Source organism: Strongylocentrotus purpuratus, unplaced genomic scaffold (genome assembly GCF_000002235.5).
Source record: "Strongylocentrotus purpuratus isolate Spur 01 unplaced genomic scaffold, Spur_5.0 spur5_scaffold_2, whole genome shotgun sequence".
NCBI classification, from domain to species: domain Eukaryota; kingdom Metazoa; phylum Echinodermata; class Echinoidea; order Camarodonta; family Strongylocentrotidae; genus Strongylocentrotus; species Strongylocentrotus purpuratus.
The window spans coordinates 11,825,522-11,837,576 of NW_022145605.1; the positions used below are offsets into that span (position 1 = coordinate 11,825,522).

The 12,055-nt window shown below is 38.0% G+C and overlaps 1 protein-coding gene across 1 annotated transcript in view; it reads right to left on the reverse strand.

Annotated features, from left to right (window-relative positions):
• The window catches only part of LOC105436911 (mitofusin-1-like), a 54,292-nt gene that overhangs the window by 33,558 nt on the left and 8,679 nt on the right, over window positions 1-12,055 (reverse strand). Inside the window, exons 2-3 of the mRNA XM_030991046.1 lie at window positions 9,727-9,905; window positions 4,572-4,686 (exon numbers count right to left, since the gene is read on the reverse strand). Coding sequence (XP_030846906.1) covers window positions 4,572-4,686; window positions 9,727-9,905 — 294 coding nt within the window. The remainder of the gene's footprint in view (window positions 1-4,571; window positions 4,687-9,726; window positions 9,906-12,055) is intronic.

Here is a 12,055-nt window from a genome sequence, read left to right on the forward strand (position 1 = left end):
TTAAAATTGGCAATCTCATCTTATCGCTGGCATTCAAACGTACATAACAACAAAACCATCGGTGGAATATTGTGTTCTGAAGTGTCGGATCACCTACCCATATTTTTAACTTGTGAATGCAAACTATCTGGCCGTAAATCATTTGATGAGCTTATATATCGCAAAGAATCCAAACGTAATATAGAATTGCTGAAACAGGATTTATTTTTCGAGGGATGGGCTGAGGTATATAGTGTAAATGATGTCAATACTGCATATTAACATTTTAGTAACAAATTTCAATATTATTATGAAAAGAATATTCCTTTAGGCAAAATGAGTAATAAGCGAAATAAACCCAGGAATCCTTGGATAACGAAAGGTTTATTGAAATCAATACAAACACGCAATCGCCTCTACAAATTACATTTACACAATCCAACTGACACTAACCTAAACACATATAAAATTTATCGAAACAAATTAACAAAACTTATCCGTACATCCCGTAGATTGCATTTTTCTAATAAAATAAAAGGCCAGTTCAAACACAACTGCAACTTGGAAAATTATCAAAGAGGTAATGGGAAAAAAACGAATCCCCCACCCACGGATAATATCACATTAAATGGCACTAAAATACATGATCCTAGTCTTCATGCAAATTCATTTAACTCATTTTTTACGAATATCGGCCCTGAACTCGCCAGCAAAATTAATAGAACTCACGCTCACTTTAAAGACTATCTTTCCAATCAAAACCAAGAGTCTCTCTTTTTAAATCCGACAAATCCTAGCGAAATTATTAACATTACCCAATCTCTTAACAACTCAAAATCGCACGGTTTTGATAAAATAAGTATGTCTCTCCTAAAAGAAATAATGTATCCACTTGCAAAGCCTTTAACTCACATATTTAATCACTCGTTATCGCAAGGTGTTTTCCCTGATCTATTAAAACTAGCTAAAGTCAACCCCATTCTCAAAAAAGATGATCCTCACGAAATTAGTAACTATCGTCCAATTTCTCTACTCCCAAGTATATCTAAAGTCTTAGAAAAGATCGTTCATAATAGGCTACACAAATTTATCACTAAACACAAAATACTCAATTCAAATCAATATTGCTTCAGAAAAAATTACTCAACTGACTTAACATTAGTTCAAATTTATGACAAAATTACAAGCAGGCGCGGATCCAGGATTTCTTAGGGGGGGGGCCCAAATTTGAAATTATGCGAGCCAAATATTGGTACGTTATGGTGACAAACAGTGACGTAATCCGGGGGGCAGTTTCCCCGTCCCAGGCTTTGACGTTTCATTATATTATTTGAGAAAGAAGACGATTCGTTGTACCGTTCTCGAAAATAATTCTCGTGTGAATTTAGTTTTTCCCCTCCCGCGCGAAGCGCGGAAAATTTTACGATTTATTAAATTATTAGAGAAAGAAGACGATTCGTTGTAGAGTTCTCGACTCTTAATCCTTGTCTAAATTCAGTCCCCCCCCCCCCCTTCCCCCCTCCTGCGCGAAGCGCGGAAGCTTTGACGTTTTATTAAACTATTAAAGAAAGAACACGATTCGTTGTAACGATCTCGACCCTTTATCTTCGTCAGATTTCAGTTCCCCCCCCCCCCTCTCGCGCGGAAGCTTCATTAAATCATTAGAGAAAGAAAACGATTCGTTGTACAGTTTTCGACTCTTAATCCTTGTCTAAATTCAGTCCCCCCTCCCCCTCCTGCGCGAAACGCGGAAGTTTGACGTTTTATTAAACTATTAAACTATTAAACTATTAAACTATTTACGTTTCTTTAAATCATTAGAGAAAGAAAACGATTCGTTGTACCGTTCTCTATACTCTTAATCCTTGTCTGAATATCAAATATGTTCTTTGTCTGCTCCTTTTTCTTCCTACGTCCTCTTCCGATTGGGGGGACCGCCCCCAACCCCCCCCCCCCCCCCCCCTGGCTACGCGCCCGCGGTCAGATAAACACATCTTGATACCTTGTCCGACCCCGCAAGTTTAGGGGTTTAAGGCAATAAATTACGGTCAAATAAGCATTCAGGGGCCCGCCTTAGGGCCCCTGGTGGGGTCGAGGCGGCGGAGCCGGCCCCGAAAGCACAGGGGTTTTAGGCGTTTAATTAAGGTCAGATGAGCATATTTTTGTGTATACCTTATTATTTTGTGACACTGGCATGTCACTATTTGGCGTGGGGTCCAGGGGGCGGAGCCCCCAAAAACAGGGGTTTTAGGTATTAAATTACCGTCAGATGATCATCTAAGGGTCCGCCGTAGGGCCCTAAATGGAATCCAGGGGGCAAAGCCCGCGGAAGCTCAGGGGTTTTAGGCATTTAATCACGGTCAGATGAGCATATTTTGATGCCTCATTATTTTGTTAACACTGGCAGTTAACTATTCTTACTTTCTTGCTCTCATTCTATTTCATTTCTCTTTAAAATACTTTTTCAAGAAAAGTAGGGGGGGCTCGAGGCTCTCGATCCCCGCCGTACCTCGGGCCCTGACATGTAGGAATCCCAAGAATCATATTTTTTGCCTGGTTGTAAATTTAGGAATTTGTCATTTTCCAACAAACACATACAAACGTATAATTTACTAAAAAGTGAGGAAAAATTTCGGAAATTATGTCATTTCAGCAGTATTTGTAATCCACCGTTGTGGAATTACAAGTAAACCAAGTTTGAATATGATTTTCCCCAAGCCCCCCCCCCCCTATCAGTACGCCAGTATCTCCTCTTTTCCCTTTTTCTTTCCCTTTCCTTCCTTCTCTCTTATTTTTTTTTGATTGGGGGGTGGGGTGGGGGTGGGGGTTAACATCCTGGGAGGCAAGGCCCTTTCGGCCCCCGATCTCCTTCTTCCCCCTTTTTTTCTTCTTCCTCTTCTTTCTTTCCCCTTTTCTCCTGTTTCCCTTTCTCCCTTCTTTTCCTTTCTTCTCTCTTTTTTTTTTTTTTTTTGCGGGGGGGGGGGCCAAGGCCCGCTCGGCCCCCCCTGGATCCGCGCCTGATTACAAGTGCCATAGCTAACAAAGAGCATGTTATAGGTATATTCTGTGACTTGAGTAAAGCATTTGATACGCTCAATCACGCTATTCTACTCTCCAAAATCAGTCATTACGGAATTCGGGGTCAGCCACTCTTATGGTTTAAAGATTATTTAACAAACAGAAGACAATATGTTACATTTAATAGTTATGATTCTGATCCTCTTTTAATTCAATGCGGTGTTCCTCAAGGCTCCATCTTAGGTCCACTGTTATTTCTTCTTTATGTAAATGATATTATCAATACATCCCCCCTTCTTTCTTTTATCTTATTTGCCGATGATACAAATATCTTCTATTCCCATAAAGACCTTAATTCGTTAAACAGTACTTTGAATTATGAAATTAACAAAGTATCAGATTGGTTTAAATCCAATAAACTTTCACTTAATACAAAAAAGACTCATTTCATGTATTTTAAACATCATTCTCATAATACAGAAACACCTATATATATTAAAATCGATGGTATGCTACTAGAGAAAAAACTAATTCCAAGTTTTGGGGTGTTCTTATAGATGAAACCTTGACTTGGAATGATCATTTACACCAAGTTACAATGTGCATTTCCAAAAGTATTGGAATAATCTCCAAGTTAAAGTTTCTTCTACCCCATGCAACCTTATTCCTACTATATAATTCGCTAGTTCTCCCGTATATAACATATTGTAATAGTGTATGGGCAAATTGTGGTTCGACAAAAATCAATTCTATTTTCAAACTGCAAAAGAAAGCCATACGTATTTGTACAGGTTCGCATTTCTTAGCTCACACTGATCCTTTATTCTATAAACTTAAAACACTAAAAAATTTCGATCTGAACACTACTCAAGTAGCAGTTATTATGTTTAAGTACATTAATAATCTGCTTCCACCATCCTTTGATAACATGTTTAGGTTTGATAATTCCGTTCATTCATACTCTACTCGAATATCTGGAAACTTCCATCTTACAAACCCCAAATTATCAATAACACACAAATCTGTTAGACATTCTGGCCCGGACATTTGGAATGATTTACCCGACAACATAAAGTCTTGTTCAACCATCTACTCCTTAAAAGCTACACTTAAACGACAAATAATACAATCATATGCTCCCCCTCTCTAAATTAGTATAACAAAACCGTGACTTATTTATTCTTTATCATGCAACTGCTCACTGCACCTGCACTTGCACCGCACCCTCTTGATCACTCAGTTTTTCGAAGAGAGTTATGTCGCCAATTCTTTTTACGAGGCCGCCATCCATCTCCAGCCAAACCGCTCACGATGGTGGTCTCCTGCGTTCCGAATTACCTCTCTAATTTATTGAAAATATTTCATATTTCTTATGTTATTGTATGCTTCGTACATGTTTATCGAATGATATAATTGAACATGATTTTTCATTTAATTACTTGTGTAAACATTGTATTCATTGTATTTGTTATTGTTCGAAATTTTGTACTTTGACTTTGAATTTGTATATTTTTTGAACGCAGAAATAAAATCAATCAATCAAATCAAATTATCACTGTCATTCTCAATCTCACCTGCCAAAGAACGCTACTTTCATGTGATCTCTCTCCAGAACATCTTGGATCCCTCGAACCTGGTTTTTGAATGCTTCTACCTTACTCAGCTGCTCATCGGATACTAACTGGGAAGCTGTAGAGACGCCAGAAAGAAAAAAAATAAACAAGGTGCAATCTTAATGTATGACACATTGTCCAATGACGATTTGCTCTGCAGTCATTTTTTTACATTATAGATGAACTGCCACCTTTAATCCTAGCCTAAAGCCCCCATCACACCGAACTAGTTCTCAATACGTTCTGGAAATTGCCAAACGGGCTCAAAATGTGTGCGAACGGAGTTGAACGTAGTAGCAACTGTTTACGAACTGTTTAAGAACTTCCTGGACGGGCTCGAACTGGCTATTAGAGACTTCGGTGGAAAGCGCTTTATAAGTAATGTTTTTATTATTATTTATTATACCGGAGAGTGCCCAAGAACTTTGAGCCTTTGTCCCCGTCCTGCAATTAGAATGACAACGTAAAAATGAGGAAGACGTACTACAAACGGAACGAATGCCGTACTATGAATGGAATTGCCGAGCATCAATTAGCAGCAGCTAAGCCCCAAACACACAAAACTAGTTCTCACTACGTTCAGGAACCGTCCTAGAAAATCGTAACAAACGGGTAATGGTCGGGGTAAAATGTGTAAATAATGTTTATAATACGATCTTAGATCGTTCATAAACAGTCCTTAATACGTCCATATCGTCTGTACTCCGTCAGCAGTCAGATCATATCAAGTTCAGATCGGGTAAATTTGCCATTTCCAAGCAGTCCAAGCCCGTCTGTAATCAGTATAAACTAGTTCTCAACTAGTTCTACCTCCTTCCCAATACGTCCAAAGCACTCTCACTAGTTCGTAACACGTTCCCAGTAGGACCGAAGTACGGCAATTCCGTTCGTAGTACGTCCATCTCGTTTTAAGTACGTTGTCAGTTCGTCTAATTTTGAGCACGTTTGGCAACATTTTACAGAACTATTTTGGTGTGATGGGGGCTTCCCTTGAATGTCTTCGTTTGCAAAGCTTGAATCGTTGAAGTTGAACGGGAATAAGGAATGGCAAGAACGCGCTGGGGTTTTATAACCCTTGACCCAGGACGTGATTCCACACGCTCTAGGAGTGCGTTCGTCCGCACTACGAACGAGATGGGGACGAGCTGAACTGTCTCTGAACTTGTTAGAATGGGTTCGGTCGTATTGGGAACGAGGTAGAACTAATTAATAACGGGTATAAACTGACTTCGGACTGGCTTGAACTGCCTGTAAATGGCAAATTTACCCGATCTGAACTTGATATGAACTGACTGTGGACGGTGAACAGACGAGATGGACGTATTGAGGACTGTTTATGAACGAACTCGGGTCGTATTATAGACATTATTTACGAATTTTACTCCGACCACAACCCATTTTAAGATATTCTAGGAAGGTTTCAAAACGTAGTGAGAACTAGTTTGGTGTGATGGGGGTTTAAAGCAGCTCTCAACATTAACTTTTTTGGAAGGGGGTCCAGATTAAACTTGATAGATGCATGAGCCCTATGTAAAAGTTTAAGAATTTTCGGGGTCCGGGCTCATTAAATTATGGGTGCCCGTGTGTCCCAGGCGCCTGTTAGTGTCAAGCACTAAATGGTAATCCAACCTTTCTATCAAATAGGCGAAACAGAATGTAAAAAGAATAATAAGGGAGATAAAAAAAAATTGAAACATGAAATCACTAAATCTACACGTACATGCAAATCCTAAATGGCCAATTGTGACACAGCCATGGACAGCAGACTCTCCTTTTTGCCCATGTATCATTATTATTATTATTATTTTTTTTTAATCCTAAGTGCCTTCTTCCTTAGGGCACTACTCAAATATATTATCGATAGCGAATTGATATAGATCCTCTAAAAAAAGAGACCCTCATGAACCATACATTTCGAGAAATAACATTTTAGTCATTTTTTGTGTTCAAACAAACTTGAAAGTTATCTGATATACTACGTCACAGTGGCATTACCGATTCAGCCAATTCTTAACTATCTTATTTTTTGTCTGATTTCATTCAAATTTGTATCAGTGTGCTTCTTTGATTAGTTTGCTTAAAGATAAAGACCAGTTATGGTCATGCGATTGCATTGTGAAAGAAACGTTGTGGAATCAATCAGAAAAGGTTGATCATCTAGCATATAAGTATTAATTGGTGTGTACTGCAAGGTTCTGGAATCATCAAAATGATAAGAAATTTGGCCCAGTCTTTGTAAAGTTACAAACATTGTACACAGAAAGGTGTATATGGGACTGCGCGACACGTGCGCAATATCTATCAGGTCCAATTAGATATAATAATTTACCAAATATATCAATTAGTAGGCAGTTTCACGTATTAGTCAAAACATTTCTTTCACATGATTGGTAATAAGAGCTTCCATTTCATTTTTTAAGAGGGGGACGTTTCCAAAACTGGTCTTTACCTTTAAGGTTTTTGTCTATTAAAGGTACTATGTCCCTTTTGCAGCCAACCTCAAATGCTGTAGAACTTTGCAGGAATTATGAATATGTCATGTATGTTCTATCTGTGAAATTTAAACGTTAGCAGTGTCCTCATATTCAAATTATGCAAGGAAACCCGTTTACTTGCTAGACTTCACTGTCAGACACTATTGAGTGACCGACTGGCTTTTTTTCTTCTTTGGTAATAACATACATGAAAAGAGTTGTAAAGGGTACACGAGCATTTGTCTACATCAATAACCCACTTCTTGTGATGGCCAAGATTAAACTGATTGAATCTTTGCGCAGCATAAAACGTATGACCATTCGGTACAATTGTCCGAAAATCAAGACTATTACTTTTGGGCTCTATAGCCCTAAAGTCGATTTGACAATTAATAGTCGTTATTTTCCCACTTGAAGACATTTTCAAGCCCCAACTTTTTTAGGGAAGTTCTAAATTAGTATTATCTTTCAAATGCAGTTGGAATTTAACTTTTTCATTTTTTGGCCTGCAAATGGGACATAGTCCCTTTAAGGTTGGATTTTTCCCTTTTAAGCCAAAATATTATTATTATTATTATTATTATTATTTATATACTGCGCTTTTCCCAGAGTGGCCCAAAGCGCTTACAACAAGAAGAATCATACACAAAATAAAAATGAAAACTTACATAATCCTAAAAATCTGGATTACAAAAAAGAAATGTTTTAAGTCCCTTTTTGAATGAAGAGACAGATGGTGATTGTCTGAGTGTTAAAGGTAGCCTATTCCAATATTTAGATGCAGTTATAGTAAAAGTCCTATCTCCAGCTAGTTTCCGTGTGATGTTATATGTAAGACGGAGTGGGTCACTGGAGGCTCGTAGATTCCTGCTAGGGGTGTATAGGGTCAAACAATCACGTAGGTATTGAGGTGCCTGTTTATTAAGGGATTTATAAACTAAAAATAATAATTTAAAAACGATACGATGTCTTACAGGAAGCCAGTGCAACGAGTGAAGGAGTGGTTTAGGGGAGTGAGATCTCGTAACCTGATAAATTACCCGGGCTGCCCAATTTTGAAGTCGTTGGATACGATCTAATTGAGTAACAGGGATAGTGGAAAGAAGGCCATTGCAGTAATCTAAACGAGACAGAACTAGAGAACGAATTGCGTTGTTACAGGCGGATTGATTAACCCTACCCTAATCCAACCTTGTATCCTTACGAGATACAGCCCTGATGAAATGTTACTTGAGCATATCGAGTCAATTCTTACACTCATCATACTGCCAACTAAAACCCAATACTTAAAGATTATGTCCTACGACCATTCGGTACAATGATATGAAAACCAGACTATTACTTACTGGCTCTATAGCTCTAAAGTCGATTCGACGACTAAAAGTATTTATTTTCCCATGCACTTAAAGACATTTTCAAGCCCCCTTATTTTAGGGAAGTTCTAAATTAGTATTATCTTTCAAATGCCGTGGAATTTAACCTTTTCCAAATGGGACATAGAACCTTTAACTAAAAACCTCATCACAACCCTAATCCTGACCCTCCATGAATAGAGCCCAAAACAGGTGCCACCAGAGCATATTTCAGAACACCACGGTGTCTTTTTTCAGCAGTTTGATATCCCAATGGCTAAAATGAAGCAAGCGCGTAGCCAGGATTTAATTTTAGGGGGGGCGGTAGTGAGCACGCAAAGCGTGCGAATCACTTACAGAGCGCGCGTAGCGCGCTCCCTAGGGGGGAGGGTGCAGGGAGGGGGGAGTTTCCCCCCTCCCGCGCGAAGCGCGAAAGCTTTGAGGTTTCATCAAATTATAAGAGAAATAAGACGATTCGTTGGACCGTTCTCGACTCTTAATCCTTATCTAAATTCAGTTTCTGTTGACGTTTCATTAGAGAAAGAAGACGATTCGCGGTACCGTCCTCGACTCTTAATCTTTGTTTGAATCAAGTTCCCCTGCCTCCGCGCGTAGCGCGGAAGCTCTGAAGTTTTATTAGATTATTAAAGAAAGAAGACGATTCGTTGTACCATTCTCGACTCTTAATCCTTATCTAAATTCAGTTTCTTTTGACGTTTCATTAGAGAAAGAAGACGATTCGTTGTACCGTCCTCGACTCTTAATCCTTATCTGAATTCAGTTCCACCTCCCCTCCCGCGCGAAGCGCGGAAGCTTCGACGTTTTATTAAATTATTAGAGAAAGAAGACGATTCGTTGTACCGTTCTCGACTCTTAATCCTTTTTCTTCCTACGTCCTCTTCCTTTCCTCTTTTTTTCTCTCTCTTTTTTTTTTTTGGCCGGCGTTTTGGGGGGGCGACCGCCCCCACCGCCCCCCCCTGGCTACGCGCCTGAAATGAAGAGATCATAACAGTTTAGGTAGGGGCTGGGCACACACTTAAAGAGTTGAGTTCTTAGCTTAAAGCGCATTGTATATAGTGAAAGTGATTTCCCTTTAATATTTATTCATGTTGTACTGGAAAGGCTAATTCATGCATGTATCACAAACTCTAAATTACTTGAGAGTGGCATTTAATCATCCTCTTTCCGAAAATGAAAACAGAAAAACAGAAACTATAATTGAACATAAGGGCTATTTGTTTTGTCTTTTAATATTCACAAACAAAATGGCGAAAGCGAGTGAAGTCTCACCACAAAGGAACGCATGGCTGTCGGTGATGTGATCCGAAACCTCCTTGTAGATTTCCTTCATATTCCTCTTGGCATCAACAAAGTGTCTGAGTGGGGTGCTGCTTCGACTGTCTTCTGGTCTAGCCATTGCACTGGGCCTGCTCCCATATACATTCTCCATGACAGACAAGGCCTGTAGGCTGTAAGGTGTAACATGTACAGTGCATACAATTTGAATCAACCAAGTTTAGAAGAAACGACTAAAAAATATGTTATACTCACTGTTTGCTTAGATCCTGCTGTTAAACAAGATTCACAATCATGAGACATATTACAGTTATCGGAAACAGTTTGTCTGATTATAATACAGTCACCTGCGGGGTTCCGCAAAGAAGTATATTGGGCCATTATTGCTTATCATTTTCATTGATGATATCTCAAATGTTATACAGTTCAGCATACCATTTCAACATTATGCTGAATATACGTGCATTTACTATTCTTCAGATAATACAAATGACTTATGTTCACGTCTCGATGAAGATTTATCACGGATTTCTAGGTGGTTGACATGCAATGTAATGTTATTTGTTGAATCCTAAGAAATGTGAATTTATTGTATTTCGACCCAGACATATATTTTTATCATTTGTTAATAAAAAAAAGTTCAAATTGTTGGTGAGCAAATCAATCGAATTTGAAGAATGCAAGTATCTTGGGTACAAATTATGAGTCTCGACAATTTGATAGGTATAATTTGATTCTGTTTTTCAAATATTTGTTTGTAGATAATTAAATGTGTTTTATATTATTTGTCATGGTTATTGTGTAAATGTTACTTATTTTTGTTAACAATGTGCACGGACTCGCTGAAAAGCAGTCGGTGTTGACTGATTGTGAGTTTTTACCGTGAATAAATAAAATTGTTTTAGGGAATTTATTATGCGTGTAGTGTCCAGGGGTGTCGATTTGTATCCGTGGTTAGGGGGATGATAGGTGCCAAAATATTTTCGGCAATGGATCATAGCAACCAAGAGATAGAAGCGTGTGGCAGGTTGCACCCCTTTCCCTTCCAAGTTATTAACTTTTTCAAGTCACCCTCAATAAAAATAACATTCCAGAGAATATAAGAGTGGTAATAAAATTGATAACATGCTAAATGTTAGTCCTGACTCTTGCCTGCAGTGTAAGGCGACCATACTGATATCATCTATTTTTAAACGAAATTTAGACATTACCAAAACAAAATCCAATGGTGAGGGATATCAACTTGTTTTTTATTTATTCATTTATTTATTCGTCTTTTTTTTAGTAGGGTGGCTCCATCAGTAGTTCAATACTGTTTTCCGTGGAGGCCCTACAACATAAATACAAAATTAACAAACATATTGAAAACAAATAATCCAAATCGAAACAAAATGAATTAAGTTACAACATTTTCGAACAAAAGAAAAGAAACAAACACAACACAATGGACCAGTTCAATGATTTAAATTATTATAGCGCCAAAACAAAAGAGTAAATGAAGAATTTGATGGCGCATTTTTTTAAAAATTAGGTAAAGTATTCCAGAAAGCCGCACCCTCAAATGAAAAACTTTGTTTCCCCATCTGGGTTTTTATTTTGGGTAAAATTAATCCTGCGTTTTGTGTACTGCGTGTTCTAATATTATGTACAGATTGGGTTTTTTGAAACATTTGTAAAATATAGACGGGAGTTTGATTTTCAAAAACCGAATAAATCATTTTACATTTGAAATAATTCCACCTACTTTGATTGCTTACCCACTTGAGTTTATTTAAATTTTATTGAGTTGGGGTTCTTACATTGGCCCCCAAGATTACTCTGGCCATTTTCTTGTGTTGTTTAATGATTACATCTCGGACATTTTGTGAACAATTAGACCATGTATTACAACAATATTCAAATAAAGGCAAAATTAATGCATTGGCAAGAAGCTTCAGTCCCTCCAAAGGTAAGTATCTTTTTGAACGACCAAGTAATGCTATCCTTGACCCTATCTTTTTACTTGTTTTTGTCACGTGTTCTTTCCAGCTCAATGTTGGATTTAGCCAGACTCCTAAGTATTTATAAATATAAACCTGAGAGATTTGGTGTTGCTCGAGTTGAATGCATATAGATTTTTCAAGTTTAGCCAATTTCATTTGTGAACCAAATAACATAAATTCTGTTTTTTTGTGGTTTAATGCCAGATTGTTTTCTTTTACCCACTCATAAACTAGTTTCAAATCAAGGTTCAAGGCCGATTCAATGTCCTCACTTTTTTTACTACTAAAAAACAGTACAGCATCATCTGCATATAACATTACTTGGCATTTTGATACTACCA